Raw genomic sequence first — 21,977 nt, forward strand, 5'->3', positions numbered from 1 at the left:
TAAACCGAATACATTGCACTCAATCTAGAGATCACAACAGAAAGAAGCGATGAGTAAAACAACGAGACGCATATTGCGCGCCTTATAGCCCCGTCTTCATCTCCCATAGACCCATGTTGTACCTGTTATAGACCTTCACCTGCTATCTCTAGAGGGGGGGGGGCTTGTATGTTTTTTTTCTTGGTTTGTACTGCTTGAGCTGTGCATTGTCTCTGTTGGTTTGTCTCCTTTTACTACATTAAGCTATACAAATCCAAAGAAAGATTTGATTAAAACATTAAAGAATCAAAATAACATGTTGGTATATGATTTAATGTATATATTACTGTATGTGTGAAAAGTGAAATTAATAAATATAATGTGGAATCATTATCTCAGTATTTCTAAAATCCTGCCTACAACCCTTACAAATTTCATTCACACACATTATTTGTACTCCCATTTGCCGATTACACACATTTGACTCCATTATAAGTAGCTAGTTTTCTGACATTCTGGTTCCACTGGTACAGTAGATTTGACAATAATGTTATGGTTGAGGCCCATCAAAGCCAACAATGATTTTAACTTAATTCACCCACTGGCAGGAGTAGATGCACTTAATTTTGCCACTGCTGATATACTATAATTCCTCCATGCCAGCAGGCTTTTGTTTAATTTATTTATATGTTATAACTCACTTTATATACTGCATGATCAAACTGATGAGCTGATCACTGGCTGACTCAAATGTTTCGGTCACTGGGAGCTATAAAATGTCTGCTAAACACACTATTTCAGTCCGCTATGTTGCAATAGAAACAATGCCCGTTGGTTGGACACTGAAATTCATTTATATAGCTATCAAGTTTTCCAGCTGTAAACTGAGCATCGGCTTCCATTTGAACTTAAATTTATAACTATAATATTTTTTGGAAATACTAAATTGTTATGTGTTACATTGTTAAACATTAGCTCTTTCTCTTACATTTTTCTTTTTACCTTGCTTATTGTTTCAGATGTTAATGTTAAAATACAAATGAAAAATTAAATCGTTCATTAAAACATACACTATCATGTGGACAAGAGCATCCAGTTGTTTTTCCACAATTTGATAAACCTTCAGGGCCTTACAAAATCTGTAGCCAGTCACTCAATTCTGTGCTCTGATTCTTTTCCTTTTAAAGTGTTAATAAAGAGAATGCTGTCCTGCTTTCAAACGCTGTTACAGCCTGTCTTTTAATACTGATTTCACACAAACTCCTCCAATGAAATCTGCACGGAACATTCATATTCGTCCCGTTAATAGAAGTTATTCAATTCAAGAATGTCTTTTTTTTTCTAAATAAACTTTATGTGTAGCTCTCTGTAAATGTAATATACAAGGACAGCTGCTTCCAGCAAATATTCAACTTTGTTCACATGTAATGTAAATATTATAAAATCTGTGATACTCTGCTTCACCACAATATGAGTTTGATGGTACTGTTCTGTAACAAGATAATGATATTCATTCATATTATTAAGATATATTCTTCATTGTTAGTATGAATAACCACATTTTGTTCCACAGAGAAAGCTATATGTTTGTATGTCATGCTGCTTCTTCCCACCCCTTCAAAATTCTTCCACTTTCTCCACCCACAAAAACTTTGCTTGCAGTCTCAACACATTTGAATCTGAAATCTTTGGTTCACTCTGCATCACAGTCGAGCTCACTGGGGTCTGTCTGAAGTCTGACGTGCCAGCAGCAGCCACATCTTGGACTCGTGTCAGGTACTATGGACTTCCATATGCACTCCACTCAATGATTCGTTAATTTGATCCACAGCTTTGCATTTGTACCAAGAAATGTCTTAATATACTGAATATAATGTATTTAAGTGTATCCATGTGATTCATCTGATGCACAACCAACCACTCATTTTCTTTTGTATGCTTGTAGGATGCAAACCAGAAGAATCAGGATGCTGTCTAGCTTCTTTGTATTGTCTGTTTGGTTTTTCCTGGACATGGCAGTGTGCACTGCAGGTAAGGAAGTATCTTCTTTTTTAAATTACAGATTTGTACCTCTGCAAAAATAGTATTGACACACCGAATCAATGTAGCAGATTTAACCAGGCTTGTTAGACCACACTGATCAATTTCAAACCACATTGAAAGTGACTGCGCACGTGTTGATTTAGAAAGTGGTGTGATTGACAATGTTAAAAAATGTAGTTTTGTCACTTTTTACTTATATTTCAACGTTTGACCCGGTCTCTGCATTTGTACTTCAGTGTGGTGACAGCTTGCTTTATTTCTCTGCCAAAACTTCTCATGTTTTCCCCTGCTGGATTGGTAGAAATTTCTCAGGCTTGACGAGACATGAATACATAAACAGTCAGCTCGGATCAATATCAAAGTGTGGCGCTACATCCTGTCCAACTGTAGAAAAACAGAAAGGGAAGCAGGCCAGTTGACCCTCTCACCAAAAACCGGTAATAAATCAGCTCTATGGAGCAAACAAAGGCCTTGTGTCTCAGAGTGGCCAAAAAGTCTTGAAGAGCTTGTATACGTGTCATCTTTTGAATAGGAGGATCTGATGGTTGTCAGGATCACCCTGTGGTGATGGATCCCCAAGGCCTTGGCCCTGAATCAAGGCTTTTGATACTCTTTGACTTCCCTCCCATCTCACAGTGCCACGGCATTGAGATTCTTTGAATTAAAACACTGCTCTAAATAGATTGTGTTGTGCAAACCGTTTCAAGTCGGAGAGGAGAGTGGCCAGCTCTCTAGGATACAGGAAACCAGTTATGTCTAGAGGGTCAATCATTCGCCACCAAAGTTCACTTCAGACATCTCTGCATGTCAGAGTAAAGTCTGAAGATGGCCAATGCACAAAGGGCTCTTTGATTCTGCTAAATTTAGCAGTGAAAAACTTGTCTGTCAAACTAAATCAGTTGTCAGTTGTCATAATGTATCATTGTTATGTGTTGCTCCCTCACTTTTCAAGTAGTCAAAACAAATCATGTTCCAAAACAGGCAGCTTTTTTAATGTTTCACCACATAATTAAGAACGAGGCAACACTTATCTCATCTACATATTACATTATATTTTCAAACAAACTGCAACAGAACAACTTAGCAATACAAATAAAAATCATATAAGGAAGACTAAGAGTCTGCAGCTAGCTATCGGCTTTGTATAGCTACATGCTATTGTCAGAAAAGTCAAGGGGTCACTTAAGTCAGTATGGATTCATCCTCTGGGAACCGTGAATGTCTGTACTAAAGTGCCAATCCATCTCGTAGATGTTGAGATATTTCATTGGATAAGTGAAAACTAAGACCTGCTGGTGCTAGATGATTTGTCAGGGGATCAGCAAAGTCATTATGGTTAATCCTCTTGGAACCATAAATGACAACGTTTCATCCTCATCCATTCAATACCTGTTGAGATGTTTCAGTCTGAATGAAAGTGGTGAACCAACAGACATCACTGAAACAGGCTTGGATGAAAACAGTTGCTATGTTGCTTTTTGCTCTTTGAAGTTCAGCCAAAGGGGGATTTATTTTCATCTTTATTTTGTTTAATATAAGGAATTGTTGTAGCCCTGAAGAGGTCAAAATATCCAGTATTTTGATGACGATTTTTTTCTTTGTTAACCCTTTAATCATCTGGTGACCCCTCAGATTTATTTTAAGACCTTGAGGAGGTCCCGACCCCTAGGTTGAGAACCACTGATATATTCCCCGCTATATATCTGTTTGACACGATGAACGGTGTTTTTGTCTAAAAGTTATTGTCCTAACGTGTGTCTTATTTTTCTTCCTCAACATGAGTGCAATCAGAGATGAGAATCACAACAATAAAGGTGGTTCACTTGTTTACTTTGAACATCTAAAGGTAAATACACATTTTAAAGATAAAACACATTTTACCGATTATCTTCTGACATATTTTGTTTTAGCAAGAGCCATATGCAATGTCCAAAGGCTCACAACTGGAAGGGTTTTGCATGGACCTGCTGTCTGAAGTAGCAAAGAAACTGGGCTTCAAGTTCAAAGTGCAGCTGGTGAAAGATGCCTCGTACGGAAGACAAGATGAGAACGGGATCTGGAATGGGATGATTGGAGAGGTGGTGAGAGGGGTGAGTACATGACAACGGACCCTTGGAGGGGTCAAAGGGCAGTCAGCCACTCTGCAGGAGCTTGAATTACCCAGCTGCCGTCTTTAACTCACAACGGATATATTCAAAATCAATGAGTGTGAGGTGTTAACAATATCAGCAGGGTTATTGGTGCAATCTTAAATTCCTTGAGGAATTTCTATAAATGTAAAGTGTTTATGTGCTCCGACAGGAAGCCGACCTTGCGATTGCTCCGCTGACTCTTACTGCAGCTCGGGAGAAAGCGGTGGGGATGACCAAACCGTTCATGCAGACGGGAATCAGCATCCTGCTGAGGAAGGACATCTCAGAGGGAACCGGCTTGTTTGATTTCCTGTCCCCCTTTGCAGCCGAGACCTGGGTCGTCATACTCATTGCCTACCTGGGGACCGCTGCTTGCATCTATATAGTTGCCAGGTTGGTGATGGAGGTAGATTAATGTCTTGGGGAAAATGATAATAATGAGTTTTTTTGTTGATTTTGCTGTGGATTTGAATATCAAGGTATGTACTTCTTGTCTGTGGATATTTTCACATTTCTGCTGGCAGTGGAATCCATTTGAGTTCACATTCATTTTTATGTAAATGCAGACTCAGCCCATGTGAGTGGAGTCAGCCTCAGAGTGAGCAGAACAGATTCAGCCTCCTCCACAGCCTGTGGTACACAGCTGGAGCTCTGACACTCCAAGGTAAATGGAAAAACCAGACACTGGCGATAATGGTTGTATTGATTTCTTTATTTTCTGGAAATTGTCTTCCTCTTTGCTTGAGACTTCTTTTCATTGTACTCTTTTTGTGCTGTCAGGTGCTGGGCCACACCCCAAAGCTCTTTCAGGACGTGTCATCTGCTGCAGCTGGTGGATATTTACCATCGTCCTCCTGGCTTGTTATTTCTCCAACCTCAGCTCCTCTAAGACCTCTGAGTCCACTCACCTGGCCTTGAAAGGTTTTGAGGACTTGGCCAATCAGGATACAATTGAGTATGGCTGTTTGACTGGCTCTTCCACCCTTGCCTTCTTTAAGGTACAGACATCAGATCACTTATGGATCCCCTTGTGTCGCTGCTTATTCTCTAATACTGTTTATCCTTCATGCAGAATTCAAACAATCCAGTGTACCGCAGAATCTATGAACACATGGCGAGAACCAAGAGTCCTGTGTCATCTATGGACGAAGGGGTCCGGCGTGCAAAAGAGGGAAACTTTGCCTTTATTGGAGAGTCTGTTTCTTTGGACTTGGCAGTAGCACGCCACTGTGAGCTGGTCAGAGCACATGAAGTCATTGGAATGAGGGGTTACAGCATTGCTGCCACCCTTGGTAAGCTTACTCATTTAGAAAAATTAAAATTATATATATATAAAAAATAAAAATACCCGGTAATGCAAATTGTATCATAAACAATATACCTATCAATTTCCTCAAGGCTCACCCATCATAAAGAACCTCAGCGTGGCAATCCTACAGCTGAGCGAGGCAGGGGAGCTGGCCTACCTGCGAAGCAAGTGGTGGGCCAGCAGCTGCATCGCAGACAAGGCCAAGTCTTCAGCTGTGCAGCCACACAGCCTCAAGGGGATGTTTCTGCTTCTTTCCCTGGGCCTGGGGCTGGGAGCACTGCTGGCTGTCCTGGAGCTCATCTCCAAGAGCCGCAGAAGTGCAGCTGAGCAGCGGGTACGTGCATGTCAGGCAAAACAACAACAACATCCACCCATCTCCAAAGTGTTAACCTTTCAGAAACTAATTCAAACAGCCTTGTTTTGTGCTCCACCGTGTGCATATGTGTTCATTCAATCGGGGTTTAAACTGTTTCATGAGCCTAAAAGGCTGCAACGTTTGCTCAATCATTTCATGGCAACACAGTTCGTTACAGTTAAAAGCAACCCTGTCATTTACCAATTGGTTTTCACGTCAACTGAGGAACAAAATGCACACAAGCAGACTTAGTCAGTCATGCTCTCTCATCCACACAACAATGTTTACATTAAATTCATCAACATATTAGTGGATTGATTTGTTTCACTGCTGTTTATATTTATTTGTCCTTCCCACAGAAATCCTGCTGCACCGTGCTGACTGAAGAACTGAGTCTGCGCTTGAGGACCAGCAATGCAAACAAACCCCAAGCAAATGTTGACAAAGATAAAGAAAAAGAAAATGCATAAACATTTGAATTTACATTTATAACGTTTTAAGTCTGAACATTTTTAATTTTTAGTTTTTTGACATAGACATCAACTTAATTGTAGGTTTTGAACCTTCTTACTTGTGGAGATAAAGAAAAAAATACTGCATTTAAAAATTAAAAACTCACATTTATTATATTGATTTTTGAGTAAGAATGCTACAATTTGAATGAAAAAGCAAACATTATAGTTTGAGTATTATAAAAACTAAAAATATTAAGATTATCCAACTAACAAATAATGCTCATGTACTTAGTTTTTTAAGTTAGCTGTTACTTTTTATGACTCTGCATCATGCTGTTTTGTACAGTTGGCAATGGCATTACATGATATCAACAATAAAAATTATTTCATGCATAAAAGCTGTGTTGACTGTAAACATTACAGCATTTCTAAAACAATAAACAAAAAACAGTCTAATTGTGTAATTCTGCGTGGTCCTACTGATCTAGTCAAACAATTAAAACTTCTTCCTCCCACACCTCCTTTTTGTGGTTATGTTGTCACTCTTTTTCTTTGTCTTCTGAAGGGCCTTGTTTTCTTCTCTAATCTAAAAGAGAAAAAAAACAGCACAAATTCTGATTTCATACAGCCACTTAACTTTAGTTTGCAGTTATTTTTATTTAACTTCTGCATACATGAATGACACATCACCGATGACTCACCATTTAGAAAAAGTGGTGATTTACAGTTGATCTCTCTCATCCTCTGGTCAAAAAGGGCCTTCATCTCCCTCTGCAGGGTCCCCTCACGTTGCTCTGCCCCAGCTGGCACACAGGAGGCCACAAACTCCAGGCTGTCGGTGCTACCGCCACTGCTGCCGCCACTGCTGCCGCCACTGCTGCTGGATGTGTTGTCAGACAGGCAGAGGCCGTTGGGGATGGGCCTCATCTGGCTGCCGTAGCTGTTGTAGTTTTGTGCTCCCTGCGTCTGCCAGTGGATTGCAGGCTGGCGGTTCATCATCGGTGTCTGGGGAGAAGTAGTCGGCTTCCGAGGGCAACTGCGTGAGCGTGCCTTTGTTCGTATTTGGGTGGGCGGTCGGGATCTGGTCAAAGCCTCTAAGGTCCGTCTCACCCTGGCAGGGGACGGCGGAGGGATAAGTGAAGAGAATTTGGCTTCAGGCCAGAGCATATGCTGTGTCGCGGGCCGAGGCCGAGGGAGCAAATCAGTCTGACTTTGAGGTTCTGTTGGTTGTTCAGGTCCAGTGGAAGTGACCTTGTCTGGCTCTGGCAATTCCTCAGATTGTTCAGGCTGCTCTGGTTCAAGCACCTGAACGGTATCCTGCTCAGCACAGTTTGATTCATCAGGTTCATTCTCCAACTCTTCTTGAATTTGATTCTGGCTGTCAGAACCATCAGAACAAGAAGCCCGGGGTGAGGTCTCGAGGTCAAAGCTGTCCGCCTTCGCACAGGGAGCAGCCCCGATGTGGTGGGAGTCAGTGGAGGACATCCGGCTGAAGACACCTCTCCTTGTCTCTGGTGGTTCATGAATTTTAACTCTGTGCGCTCGCTTCACTGGCTCAGTCATGGCCCCTTTGTGAATGGCAGCCTTGGCTGCTGGCCCTTGTAACAGAGGAAATATTTCTCCATTCCTGCTGTCCTGAGAAATGGTATCCAGATCCTTGCAGAGGAACAGAACGCGTGCGTCTTCTGAGGACTGGACAGATAAGTCCAGAGAAGGTAAGTCCAGAGAAGGCTGTTTTTGAGGACCCTTCATATGCTTCTGGGCTGCTTTTTGGATGTGTTTTCTGGCTGCTTGCACCGCACTTGTGGGTTTGATCTGTTTCACAAAGGACACCGAAGGATTTAGGATGGAGTTGTCGGGAAAGATTAAATTAGATTTGCGAGTTATTTGTTTAAAAGAAACTTACCTTTCCAGTCATATCATTGATAGCGACATGTACAAAGATGGATGAAGCCGCCATCCCTTCCAGGTACACGTGCCGATAACCTACAAAGTTTGCATTTAAAAATCGTTCATATTAAAGGAACAGTTTAACTTTTGGGAAATATGGCTATTTGATTTCTTGCAGGGAGTTTGCTAATCAACATCGTATGTCCCGTTTGTTTGATCTGTACAAAAAACAAAATGTAAAGACAACACGTGGCTTAACAACGAGCTATGTATTGGACTTTTTCTTGACTCACTACAAGACGTTGCTTGTTGTTAGTGAGTTTTAGAGGTGCTGCTAGACAGATTTTGTTACTTTTTGGAAGAGCTGGGATAGCTGTCTCTCCCTGTTCCCAGTGTTTATGCTAAGCTAAGCTAACTGGCTGTCGCCTTACTGATCTGACACACATAAGAGTTCTGGTATCAATCTTCCCATTTAACCATCTGCAATAAGCGTGTTTCCCAAATGACTTACTCTGTGCAACTCTGGAGTGTGCATGCAGGTATCTGATCATGTAATCTACCTGGCATCATACTGCTGAAAGCAACAGTCCTCTGTCCGATGAAATCTCGTCCAATAGGAGCATGATCCCACACTTGGAAACGCACCAGGGCGATCTTTGGCATTTGAACGTTGAAGACGAGGGTCTCCTCCCACATTGGGTTGAAACCTGAATGAACATTAAAAGGATGTTGCACAAATGGAAAAACTGGAACATCGACTGTCTGTTATGAGATCATGAAATGAGAAGTACCATTATCATCCACCACCCCGGTCTGCTGCTTGGAATAATCTACATTTAGGCCAATTATCTCAACCTCAACAAAAGGATCGATAATCTGTAAGAAGAAAAACACAAGTATTTCAGTAGTGGGAGAGATTCTTTTGTCCGGTGTCTCAATAACAGATCATGTCTGCAGCGTGTTCACCTCTCCTCTGTCCCCAAACATAGAGTCTTTGGGTTTGGGTAGCTGCTGTCCGCTGATGATCTTTAGCACAAGCTGAGTCTTTTTGTGTCCTTGTAAAGGATCCTCCAACATGGGGTTAAAGGCAGCTGAGAAAGAAAAGAAAAGAAAAGTCTAATCCTGCACAGACAGGTGCTATAAACCTGCACAATCTACACATGTACATACCTTTACACATGCACTTAGGCCTCAGAATATATCCACAGTTTCCATTTCTTGAGAACTTGGCTTGGTTCAGTTCAAGCATACGGCCCTCTGTTTGATAATTCATTGCAACTAAAATGAAACATATGTACATAAATCAAATGCTGTCATTGTAATGTTAAAGTAGGCAGTATTGCAGTCTCCGCGACGGTCTTACCCATATGGCATCCTGTGTTCCAGTATGGTTGTGGGTTGAAGTTACTCGAGTCCACTCTGTAGTTGGACGGGTAGACTCTTATGAGTTGCCGTTGGTTGAAACGGACCAACTCCCCCGGCTTCAGCTGTAAGATCTGGTTCATAACAGTCTCGTTGAGGGATGATACCTGCCAGCTGTTCACAAATGCTACCAGACAGAAAATAAAACACTGCATCACACATCTATTACTAAAATATATGATGAACTTGAAGATTGTGTGTGTGATAAAAAGAAATTCCGGTTTGATGTTCACTTTGAAGATCCTTTACCTTGTGTTTCTATGTCATGCACACGGACAGATTTTGTGTACTTGACCAGGTCAGACAGAGCTCGGGACAACATCATTGTTTTCCTTTTCCTAAAGGGAGAGTTAATCGACAAAGTTCAAGTGTAACTGCTGATACTAAGAGTATTAAATGGCTTAATTCAATGACTAGTCTTACTTGGGATGGTAAACAATTTGTGTCCTCTCCCCGCTGTGGTCTGACTCGCCATCAGACAGCGTCTTACTTCTCACTCGGACTCTCTTTTCCCTCTGAAAACAAAAGCATTATTGGCAAATCTTCTGTAACTTTATACAAATAGGTTTAAAAAATAAGCAAAAGAGCTGACCTTTCGTTTGAAGCTCCTCGTGATTGAACTTCCAAATCGCCTCTTCTTTTTGGTTTGATTGGTAGAGGTGATGATACTCCCGTCCTAAAACAGTCAAACATAATGCATAACTATCTATCTATCTATCTATCTATCTATCTATCTATCTATCTATCTATCTATCTATCTATCTATCTATCTATCTATCTATCTATCTATCTATCTATCTATCTATCTATCTATCTGTCTGTCTGTCTGTCTGTCTGTCTGTCTGTCTGTCTGTCTGTCTGTCTGTCTGTCTATCTATCCATCAAGGTTTAATTTGCCTGTGGGTTGTCATTATCATCTTCGTCGTCTTCCTCCTCTTCCTCATCCCCGGTGTCTTCATCGGACACATCACCCTCCTCTGCATCAGGATCAAGGTTTGCTGGCAGCTTTTTCCCCTTGAAAACAAGAATGAATGACTGTATATTACAAGTCCATGTGTGATTGTGTGTGTTTTTGTGCTTTGTTCGAGTATCCTTGAGTAGCATATTGCAGCACATGTTGCTTAAAACAACTTTACCTTGACTAAGACTTTCCATTTCAGGATCTCAGGGGAAGGCAGCTTCTTGCATTCATGCACATTGACACTTGAAAGATCCAGTTTGTCCTGCAGCACCTCTCTCAGATACTCAGCCATCTTTTTCTGCTGAGGCACAGTGCAGTGGTTCTCTATGGACAAGATCACTGGGTACCTGGGGGGGTGAAGTGACACCTGAGCTACAGGTATGATGCTTTATTGTGAAGGCTTGACGAAACACATCAGCATCAGGACCCAGAAGCACTTACGGTGATTTTGTGAAGGCATATTTGTTGATTGTTTCAATGACATCTTTGAAGAGAATTTTGGATGTCAAGGTGTAGCCGTGATGAATGATAGGCTCCCCGTCAGGCCCGTCCCAGCAGTCCACTGAGAGAGGAGGAAGAAAGCAAACAAAGGAGTGATGAGTGAGTCACATTGTCTGTCTTAAAATCACAATGAAGAGAGCCGATGTTCTGGCTTTTCAGGCTCTTACCCTCCACACAACGACAGCCTGCCTGCAGAACATAGGCGTACATTTCCACTCGAGACTGAGAGAGCAGCTGGTCTCCTGTCAGGTAGGTGTTGTGTGAGGTGGCAATGAAGTAGTTACTTAGAGGCTGCGTCATGTCCTGGTTCACCTGATTGTGCTCGGGGTTGAATATATCACCTGCAGGGCTCCTCATGTAGTTGGTAAGACCTGAAGGAAGAAGGTTTCAGAGCAGCTGTGTTTTTTGTATGTTGATATTGTGTCTGGTCCAAGTGACATATGATATCTTATTGATGCATTGTTAAATAAGTTGTTATTAGCAAGTTTCCCATACCATCAATGCCGAGAACTGTACGCTGCAGGTTCTCAGGACATGGTTCAAACTTGGCCACGATATCGACTAAATACTCTTTGGCCAATCCTCGCATCTGCAAATAAAACAATATCATGAATGTCATTTTTGGTTGAACTGATTCGACATTTAACACGTATGTTTCATCTGTTGAATGCTTTTATTGTGAACCCTTGATTTTATATCAAGGGTTAGAGGTGCAGAATTGGATATTCAGAGCATTATCAGAGCAGTAAACAACTATTTGCTATATAAAGATATGGTGGAGTAGCCTAATGTACCTGAGCAGAGAATAAAGTTGCTCTCCCTCTGTGTGTGTTATTATCCGAGTTTCTCTGTGCTTTGTTTTCGTAGCCGGGCCCACAGCGTGTGCATGTCCGTGCATGTGAGCGTGCCCCACTGGCTAGCTCACAGACGACGCTCTGCACTGCTCTCATACAGGGGTTACAGCTGATAACTCCGTCCAGACCGGGAAACACTGTTGCCGTTGTTCACACTGTTTGCACTGTTTTCTGGTAGCTGCCACCATCTCAGCCGTCGCCAGGCTGAGAGCCGCGTGGAGGCAATAGATATGCCCTGAATTTAAATTTAGCAGCTTTTAATTCTCTTCACCATGTATGCCTTTTATTAAATTACATTTGGGAATATAATTTGTATCTTGCACTGCACTGTGCTGTAACTTTAATTCTACTGTTTTATTCAAACTTTATGTTCATTATTTTTTCTCTTTTAAGTTTAAACAGTGAAGCTGATATCAATAAGATAAAAATATAAACATGCATGCATTGTTTCCTGTGAATCCCCTGTGCGGACTCCGCCACCAACATGGTAATTACAGAACATTAACACATTGCATGGCTATTGTTGAAAAGAAATCCCTGTTTTTAATTATGTAAAATAAGGGGATTTATTTCATAAAAATCTTAAGTATGATATTTTATAACAAATACACACAAACTAAAAGTGGCATTAACCATTTTACATTTAGTTTTTACCTTCTGTTCGTTTTCCAGAAAGCGTGCGAGGTCGTGAAGGTCCAGGACTTCTTTCTGATTGCTGTAGGAGATCATTATCAGGTAGAGGTCTCTGCGTGTGGAAATCATCTTATAGAACAAACAGAATTCTTCAAAGGCCAGAGAGTCCTGGTTCTCGTCTGTGTCTGCTTCCTACAGATAACGACATAAAGTATTTTATGAACAAGAAGTAACTCTCTCAATGCTAGAGATAACCATCCGGCCAAAGAAAATATGTACCACCATCAACCCATCTGAAGGATATATCTCTATTACCATCAAACATGATGCAGCGCGTTCACAGAGACTATCACCATCAGGAGGGGAGACAGTGAGCTACTGAACTAAAGCAATACTGCAGTGCAACTGAAGCCATCTGTTCAGCTGTGGTCATATGGTCTTCCTGTGGCACTCTCATGCAGTGTTCAGCCAAAATACTTTGAATACATATTTGTCTGCTCGCTCCATCGCCATCCTTTTATCCGTCTCTCACTCAAAAGATCTGAGGATCACCCAAAGAAGAGGCCTCTTAGGGAAACATCCAGACTCTTGCATCTTAAACCACTTTTCTTTTTTTTCTTGTTATTTTTTCCAGCCTGTTTTCTTTCCATTATGCTGCACGCTGAGAAACATCAGTGCATTACAGTAAGAAATAATGTAATTATAGCCCTGTCATGCTGATGCTCACTGTTTTGTTTTCTGTTTTGTTTAAAAGCATTTTGTGCTGGATTCCATTTTTTTTTTGCCATGTACAAACCTATTTATCTATTTTTAGGCATGCTGGCACTACTTTGGTCCAGACTGAAGTATCTAAAAAACTACTGGCTGGATTGCCTTGACATTCTGTACATACATTCATGGTGGCCAGAAGATGAATCACACTGACTTTGACGATCCTCTGATGTTTCCTCTAGTGCCACCATGAGGTTCACATTTGTGTTTTTGAGTGAAATATCTCAACAACTTTTTGAGGGATTGCCATGGCATTTGGTACATATTCATGTTCCCCTGAGGATGAATTGTAATAACTTTGATGATCTCTGACTTGTTCCACTAACGCCACCATCAGGTCAACAAAAATATTGTTGTATGACCAAGAGAACCTGCAAAATAAAGTTGCCTCAGATGTACTCTGAGTTTTTAGATATTTAAATGTGAGCATGCTAAGATGCTAAACAAAGATGGATGCCATCGTAAACATTAAACCTGTTAAACACCAGCATGTTAGCATTGTCATTGTCAGCATGATAGCATTTAGCACATAGCACTGCTGTTGCTAAGTTCAGCTTCACAGAGCTGTTAGCCTGACTGTGAGTCTTGTTCGTTTATTTGTCAGCTTGCTGTATGTTACTAAAGTAGAAAACATCAATCAAGTTACCAAACACAATGTGTATTCTGTTTTGTAGCCACGAAGCCACAATTGAACGAAGCGACATCTCCAGTTAAGAGATATTAGTGACACTAGGTTACTGAATATACAAAAGCACAGAGGCCAGTTTGATGGTGGGTCATGCTCATTAAATCTATGACTTGACTTTTGGTTAAAATTCTTACTTGAAACATCTCCCTGACTTTCTGCTTCGGTAAATTCACATTGAGTTTGTGGAGCAGCTGGTGAACCTCTCCAATGCTCAAGTTGCCATCTCCATTTTTGTCGGCCTCGGAGAAAGTCTGCTTTAACCACGTGAGGCTTCAGTTAAGGAGGAAACTACAAGAATTATGATCAGATCAGGTCAGTTTATGTGTGTTGTTGTATCTTCAACAAGTGGATGTGTTGTTAACTCCTCTCTATAAGAGTAATGTATTTGTAATAATTAGTCGCTCAGACATGAAACATGTTGAGAGGCTGGATAAAGGATATTGATCACGGGTGCGTTGCCTCCGGGCCAAACTGTCCTCATCACTGATGCCAGCCATGAGGTACTTCAGCCCAGTGATCCACGTGCGGGCCTCCTCTGCGTTGGTGGAGACCAGGTCCAGGGACTTCACTCGCTCCCCGTAGTAAATACTGAAGCAGTAGTTTGGGTCGAAGCGGTTGTCTGCATACCGCCTGAAGATCTCTGACTTTTTCCCCTCGCAGACTTCATGGATGGAATCAATAGTTACTGAAACAGATGATGAAGACATTTTAGCTTCATCTAATCAGTAACTTCTTTCAGCGTCTTGACGGAAATGAAAGAAACTCTGGGTTCAAAACAGCATAATAACCAATCATTTTGGATTGCAAACACTCAGTATAATACAATATAATCCTCACAAATGAACAACCCATTTATGATTTTTGAAGTATGAACGCAATCTGCATAAGTAAAATGCTAACTTTAGGCTATAAACAAACGACACCACGGTCGCATGAGTGCGAGTATACACAGTGAGGCTGTGAAGACGTGATGACGTTTTGCAGTCTCATTTAGCCACTTGCTGCCTTTTTAAAGACACATAAAAACTTCAAAATTCACAAAAGGGGTTTGCACGAAGTAATTTGCAGGTTTAAGTACTCATTCTTGCAGCACTCTACTCAAACGTTCTGCGCACAACCAAAACGTTACAATCAGTTGTGGCAGGTCATTTTGATCAGAAGTATCAGAGCTAATGATATGTGGACTGATAGCAAGATACACCAATATGTTTATGTGCCAGCCTCACTGAAACGGTAGAGAACGGTAGTTTAGAGAAGAATATGGAGTTAAATTTATATGTATGAATAGCTTCCTCTTGGGAGCTCCATCAAAACCAAATCCACTAGAACAGCCAGCTGTAGATATTCAGCGCTGCAAAAATAAATATGTGGTGGTGGACATGGTTTGGTGATGGCTCACTTTTGGCCTTGTTATGTTTCCTGGAGGGCCGCCACCGGATGCAGGACTTGTGCTCGTCCAGGTAAAAGAATCGGACCAGTCCTTTCTTCTTTCCCTTCATTTTGGTCATCTGAGTGCCGGTCTGCATGGTGCACATACACCGCTCCACTACACGGGAGCACAAGGAGTCAAGCTTGTCAGAAAATCCACAGAGGTCATCATATTGTCAGTTATTTACTGCCAACATCAAAGGGAGTTTGTGCAAATAACATATTCAATGTACTGAATATTCAGTAACCTATAATACTATAATGAAAGTGAAATGTACTGAAATAGCATGTCAGATCTAACAATTATCTTGTGACATTTAGGTCACGGTGAAGAGGTGCGTTTATTTTGTGTGCTGAGAGCAGGGAACCTTTGTTTGTAATCTGAAGCTCAGATGCATGTGACGCATCCTGGCCCATCATTCAGGTTAATCCTAAAGGATTGTCTACTGTCCATATGCCCATTATATACTCACAGGCAACTCTGCTCTGTGATGTTAGAACATTTACTCATGTTACAGGCCTATTGCATTAAGATATCATGGTTAAAGTTTGAAATTCACATGTTGTGGTGTAAAATATCATATTAATGTCATATGTTTGGAAAATAAATATATATAGAGCTCCCCTCTTTAGTTTGCAGCAGCTTGTAGACACTTCTGCTGAACAATCTGTTGACATTGTGCAGTAATTTGAGTGTTTGAAGACGACATAATTGAATAAGTCGTTAGTGAATCTTACCTATCTGACCCAGTCTCCATTTTGGCTGTGCGACCACACTACCACCAATCCAGAAAAACTCCTCAGCGAGTCTGGAGATGGATGCTTTCTTCCAGAGTTTTGGAGAGCTCATGATGGACGTGGTAGATGAATTCAAGGGACTGGAGGCCTGTTTTGCCTGATGACTGGAGGCCTTAGCAAGCGAGGGAGAGAACACTCCTGATGACGGAGATCCTAAAGACTGAAATGTGGTCTTCTTTGGTGACAGAGAGGAGCGTGGTGGGGTGCCACTCGGCCCTGGAGACAGAGGTGCCATCGCTGGGGTGCTGTTCATCCCTGAGCTGTTCATTTGAGTCCAACTCTCCCGTCCCATTCACACCACATTGACCCACCTTCACCTCACTCTACAGGGCTCTTGAGCAAAGTTTGTATAGCACAGCCTCTCTCACGCAGCATATCCTCTTCTTCCACTTAAAGTCTTCCCACGTTGGATTAGGGAACACTATTCCCATCCTGAAGGTTCATTCCTCGTCATCCTGTGTCCAGCGATCCAGTGTAGCCATAGGTTCTACTGTACATATATTTTTGCCGTCAGAGAAGGCTCGCAGAGAAAGAGTGTGCAACATGTGCCAGTCACTAAATCTTCCTCAAGCTGTAATCCTGTAGGGAGGCTTCAGCTTTGCTTTAATGGAGGGATTTTCACGCGATCAGTAAGCCTCTGAAGAAAGAGAGGGACAAGGATGGGGCTAATATTCATTTAACTAGGCAGTCCTAATCATTAAAGAACATAGAAGTCACAGATGATTTAATAGATCGCTTTTAGGATAGTCGTGATTTATCGTTGTCAATGGGGCATTTGGCTAAACAAGTCAGAAGTATCCACCCTTCAATTTTGTGCAATGATCTCCCCCTTGAGGCAACTGTGTGACATACAATACATGCATTTTATGTATATAATATATAATGGGATCGACGAATAATGAAGTACAGTAGAGTTAGTTATTTGTGATTTCAAGCTTTTGATTTTACTTTATAGGCCTTGCATGCTCATGACAACCCACACATTTTTTTTTATTTCATTAATTTTGCCTTCACAGAGAAGACTTTCTCACTCTTCTGTAAGTTTTGCTGCACCTTTTAATTTAGGACAACGTACACCTCTATCAACAGTTTATTTCACACTGGTGATAGAACCATCATCAGGAAAAGGAAGTTGCATCAATTTGGCTGATGATGTCACAGACCTAACTTGTTTGTAAGACAGGTAATCTTTCACAGAAGACATCATGTTACAGTTGCAGAAATGTACAAAATAAGGTTAATGACGATTGAATCCATTTAGCTGGCTCAGTGTCAGGATCCTGGTATTGTGCATGCTGGCTCACTGTCACACTGTCATGACTTACTGAGACACATGAATGAAACTGAGTTAAACTGTTAATGTCATGAGTAACACCTGTGTTTTTCCTTTTACGACAGGTCAAAATGTCTGCTGCAAGGACTGAGACCCAAAGCTCTCAACATCAAATAATACAACTTTGCTTTCTTAGAAACCTTTAGACCACAGAGCAAATACAAATTTGCTCTGTGGTCTATATCATATCTCTTATGAAATTATTATTTTCAAAAAAATATTTATATGCTAATTGAATGCACTTTTTCTCATACCAATTCATAAATGTTTGTAATTACAATCACAATAGCAGCCATGCAACAACTTTGAACAAACATCAGCATGCTAACATGCTCCCAATGACAATGCTAACATGCTGATGATTAGCAGGTATGTTTTATATGTTTATCATCTTGGTTTAGCATGCTAACATTTGCTAATAAGCACTAAACACGAAATAAATCTGAAGATGAGAATGTGATTATTTAGTATTGGACGAATACAAAATGTTTCCTGATGGTGGCGATATGAAAAGATGAGACTTCACACAGAGAAGGAACCAACAATCTTGCAGAGTGGGACTCAGAGGAAAAACCTACTGCTCAACATCAGTAAAACCAAGAAGCTGATTGTTGATTTTAGGTAAAAGGAGGCTAAGACACACCTAACCCCCGTCTACATCTAAGGAGCTGTGGTGGAGCAAGTGAACGGTTTTTATTTCCTTAGAATAAGCATCACCAACAACCTGATATGGTCATCACACATCTCCATCCTGGTGAATAAAGTTCTTAAACAGCTGTATTTCCTATGAAATGAGACAGCAATCCCCAGTGCCAATTTTTGAAAAACTTTTAGAGAGGAGCTGTAGAAAGCAGCCTGGCTACTAATTGGCATGGGATGTGCACAGCCCAGGACAGGAGGGCTCCACAGCAGCTCATCAAAACCACCCAGGACATCGCTGGTACCCATCTTACAAGCATCAGTGATATTGGTAAGAAGAGGCGCCTGCGAAGAGCTCAAAAGGTATTAAAAAACAATACCCACCCAGCATCAGTATGTTCACCATGCTGCCGTCTGGCGTTGACGTCAGAGCAACTTCTTTCCTCCGGCTGGGAAACTCCACCCTTCACCATGTAATATAGTTTTGCTTTTTTGTGTTGTTTTTTTTGCACTACAAACTGCATTTCATTGCGCAACCTTGTGTTTGACAATGACAATAAATGAAACTTTGGAACTTGAAACGTTAAGCCAGGGAAGTTATTAGGATGTCTGTAACAAATGTGATGGCAGTCCACCAAAGTGGTAGAGCCAGTGGCCAACATTGCCTTCCCTCGAGATACAAATAAAGAGATTAATTCACACAATCATGCACAAATACTGTTTACATTGTGGTCAAAATAAAAAGAAACACGCCATAGGATTGATTTAGATTTTAATGGGTATTATACAAGTTTTCCGAAGGAAAAGAAAACATTTAACCAAGAGGCAAGTGAAACCCCACTTCCAAACCAAAACTACAACAGCATCAGCTAACAAAATGGATATTGTTATTACACTGTACCCAACAAATACTGAGCGAGGGTATCATAAGTAATGATAAGACATAAAAGTGTTTCTTGTCTAAAATACACGAGAGCACCTAAGGATGAAACCAACAGAAGATGTTGCTTCTACTCTATCTGACGAGGGAGCTGGAGGTGCAGAGATTTCAAATCCATGTTTCAGTTTTTGGTCTGTGGTTTAATATATACTCTATATCAAATAATAAAGATCTTCTCAAATAACAAAATCAAGGGACAAATTATAATTTTCTGTTGGTGTGTCAAACCTTGACAATAGGTTCATGACCTTTGATGGTTTCATTCTCCTTGTTTAAACCAACAGGTCCATCCATTCTGCTAAATGCCCTGTGATTGCAATGATACTCAGGGATACAACAACAAAATTGCAGTTTTGCAAATCCAAATATAGTCTCTTTTTGGTTTCAAGTAAGAGCAACAAATAATATTCATAATCAATTTAAGTCTGGAACAAGCAAACATACCGACAAATATCTTATTTACAATATCATTGTATTTACATCAGAGGATACTGAGGGAAAGTATGTTAAAATTCAAAGTTCATGTCAACTTGTGTTTGGAAAAATGTAACAGGGAGTACGATGCACAATGCAAGGTTCTTTTCTTTAAAAAGTGCAATTCCTTTTTTCTTAAAGTAAAAAAATATATGTCCATATTTTGTATATATGTAGAAATGTTGTTCATATAAACAGCATTTGTTTATTTAAGAGCCCTAAAACCAGTGACTAAAAATGAATGCTTTCTGTTGATAGGCAGCAAATTATGATAGAATATAAATTATTTTACAATACTCAATAAATCAGAAGTACCGCGTTTCAACAAGTACAGACAGCTATTGAAGTTTTTCTTTTAGGAGGGCCACTGATGTGGGCAAGAATATTTGGTTGCAAAAAAAATGACTTGAAAACAATGTTCAAACAACAAATAAAGTTGCATTATAATATTAAAAAGTAACACTTCCATAAAATGTCTAAGCATAAAACAGTGGTGGACCTGAAGGAAGCCCACCTGACCTCCAATACTTCAGGTTTATAAAATACAAAAAGTAGACAGGCTGGTATACATGCGTACATGTTTGTATATGGATGGTTTTTTTCTTGCCTGTGGAATAACAGTGCTGCGCAAGCAATATTTCTTAAAAAGTACATCCTCTACACAGTTATAAAAAGCAAGCCGATAATAAAAGTAAATAGTGGTAAACGGGTGTCTCTTGTTTCCAGTGGTCTACAATGACACCTTTGAGTGTACCAATATTTTGTGGCACTAAGAGTTTCATCAACCACTCAACATGTTTCTTCCCTTCATATTCAAGTAGTGTTATGTGGCTATATTTGCACATCTTAGAATAGCTTATACTAAAATAAAATCCTTGGACAGCGTCAGGTGTCTCTGACGTCACTGGAGAGATGTGGTCATCACTGAAGAGGTCTTTCTTAATTCCGCGCATTACGGCATGCTCAGACATCATGCTACTTTCCAGTTCATTTCATAAAATGTATATATTGTCATAATAATATCGATTTGTATCATATCATATTATATATGACAGATTTTTCCTCTACAAAACAGCCGTTGCATTTTGCTGAGTTTTCGTTTCCCCAACAGGAGGTGCAACAAAGTCCTGAACCATGCTCCTTTCTTATTAAGTCTCTTTCTCCAGTTCTGAATGTGCAATTTTATGATCCGTTGGTGTGTTGTGTGGTCTGCCTGTGTGCGTCTGTGTTTGCATCCTTGGGGTCTCCGGGAGGGCTTGTGTCGGCCTGCAGGGCCAGCTGGCTTTGAAGGTCTTTAACAACACTCGCCAGGCTCTGCCGAGCTTCTCTCTCCTGCTGAAGCTCCTGTCTCAGCTGCTCACGATCAGCTTCCGCCTGCTGCAGCTGCACATGCAACTCTTCGATCTGCACAACACAACCAGACACAGGCAGCACTGAGTATACATTATACTCAAATGAGAGATAGGATGAAGAAAAAACCCCAACTAGACAGAGTATATACTGGTGGTTGAGGTGATAATAAGCATGTTGCAGACATCTTACCTGAGTGGAGTACTTGACACGGAGACGTTCAGCCTCACATCCTTTGTCACAGACTCGCAGCTGTCTCTCCCTCTCCAATTCTCTTTTCAGCCGCCCACAGGACTCCTCCGCGTCCGTCATCTTCCTCTCCCAGTCAACGCGAAGGCGTTCGATCTCCTTTCTCAGGTTGCGCTTGGCTTCAATGGCCTCACGAAGACGGCCTTTTTTTGACACCCTCACAAACTCCAATTCCTATAAAAAACAACAACATCAGAATCATTTCATGTTTAAAACACTCATATTCAGAGATCACTGTCATTCCTACCACATAGCATTTCAAACAGGATGTATTACCTGCTGAAGGCTGCGTTTAGCTTGCAATGCAGCTGCTAGTTTCTCCTCCTGCTTCACTCTCAACTTGACAATCTCCTGCAGCAGTTTTTCCCGGGCCTCTTTGGTGTCTGCACCTCCGTACAGCATCTGTCTCAGGGTGTCCATTTCTGGGCAAACGTTCTCCGGCAGCGAGCCGGCTCCCTCCTGAGGTCGAGTAGCACTCTGAGGGGTCAGAGTCTGAGAAACGTTGGTGCAGGCCGAAGGAGGAGAAGCCAGGGAGGAAGCTGGCACTGGACATGCAGAAGAGAGAGTTTTAACTTCAGTAAGACAGCGATTAGAAAATGCAGAGTTTGTCTGTTGTTGTGACAAAGCTTTTAGCGCTACAAGTCAACAGAACTAAACTCAATGATTACGTGCCATTACTTTTGGCTATTTTAACTATTTATCTTTTCAGCTAACCGTTTAAACCTCTGCTTACTCGCTAGCCAGTTTTCACTCTCTCCTAAATGCGACATGTG

At 41.0% G+C, this 21,977-nt stretch overlaps 3 protein-coding genes across 3 annotated transcripts in view; 1 reads left to right on the forward strand and 2 right to left on the reverse strand.

Moving 5' to 3' along the window:
- Positions 1-1,570: 1,570 nt before the first annotated feature.
- On the forward strand, positions 1,571-6,288 carry grik6 (glutamate receptor, ionotropic, kainate 6; the record flags this gene model as incomplete). The annotated part of the gene is made up of 10 exons (XM_079266117.1): positions 1,571-1,755; positions 1,925-2,010; positions 3,805-3,836; positions 3,933-4,112; positions 4,324-4,547; positions 4,721-4,818; positions 4,935-5,152; positions 5,227-5,446; positions 5,553-5,797; positions 6,178-6,288. The coding sequence occupies 10 exons, from the start codon at positions 1,571-1,573 to the stop codon at positions 6,286-6,288; spliced, it is 1,599 nt and encodes a 532-aa protein (XP_079122243.1).
- Positions 6,289-6,854: 566 nt separating this feature from the next.
- plch2b (phospholipase C, eta 2b) lies at positions 6,855-16,511 on the reverse strand (the record flags this gene model as incomplete). The annotated part of the gene is made up of 21 exons (XM_079266119.1): positions 6,855-6,859; positions 6,975-8,088; positions 8,180-8,259; positions 8,724-8,870; positions 8,955-9,039; positions 9,130-9,254; positions 9,334-9,441; positions 9,527-9,712; positions 9,835-9,923; positions 10,009-10,100; positions 10,178-10,261; positions 10,483-10,599; positions 10,722-10,893; positions 10,988-11,108; positions 11,215-11,418; positions 11,543-11,636; positions 12,556-12,726; positions 14,128-14,263; positions 14,435-14,678; positions 15,393-15,539; positions 16,160-16,511. 21 exons carry the CDS (start codon positions 16,509-16,511, stop codon positions 6,855-6,857), a joined length of 3,873 nt encoding a protein of 1,290 aa, XP_079122245.1.
- Positions 16,512-18,963: 2,452 nt separating this feature from the next.
- skib (v-ski avian sarcoma viral oncogene homolog b) overlaps positions 18,964-21,977 on the reverse strand; it is a 30,507-nt gene continuing 27,493 nt past the window's right edge. The window contains exons 5-7 of the mRNA XM_079297008.1: positions 21,481-21,749; positions 21,148-21,378; positions 18,964-21,009 (exon numbers count right to left, since the gene is read on the reverse strand). Coding sequence (XP_079153134.1) covers positions 20,788-21,009; positions 21,148-21,378; positions 21,481-21,749 — 722 coding nt within the window. The 3' untranslated portion in view covers positions 18,964-20,787. The remainder of the gene's footprint in view (positions 21,010-21,147; positions 21,379-21,480; positions 21,750-21,977) is intronic.

The sequence above is a fragment of the Melanostigma gelatinosum genome (genome assembly GCF_949748355.1).
Source record: "Melanostigma gelatinosum genome assembly, chromosome: 3".
Lineage (NCBI taxonomy): Eukaryota > Metazoa > Chordata > Actinopteri > Perciformes > Zoarcidae > Melanostigma > Melanostigma gelatinosum.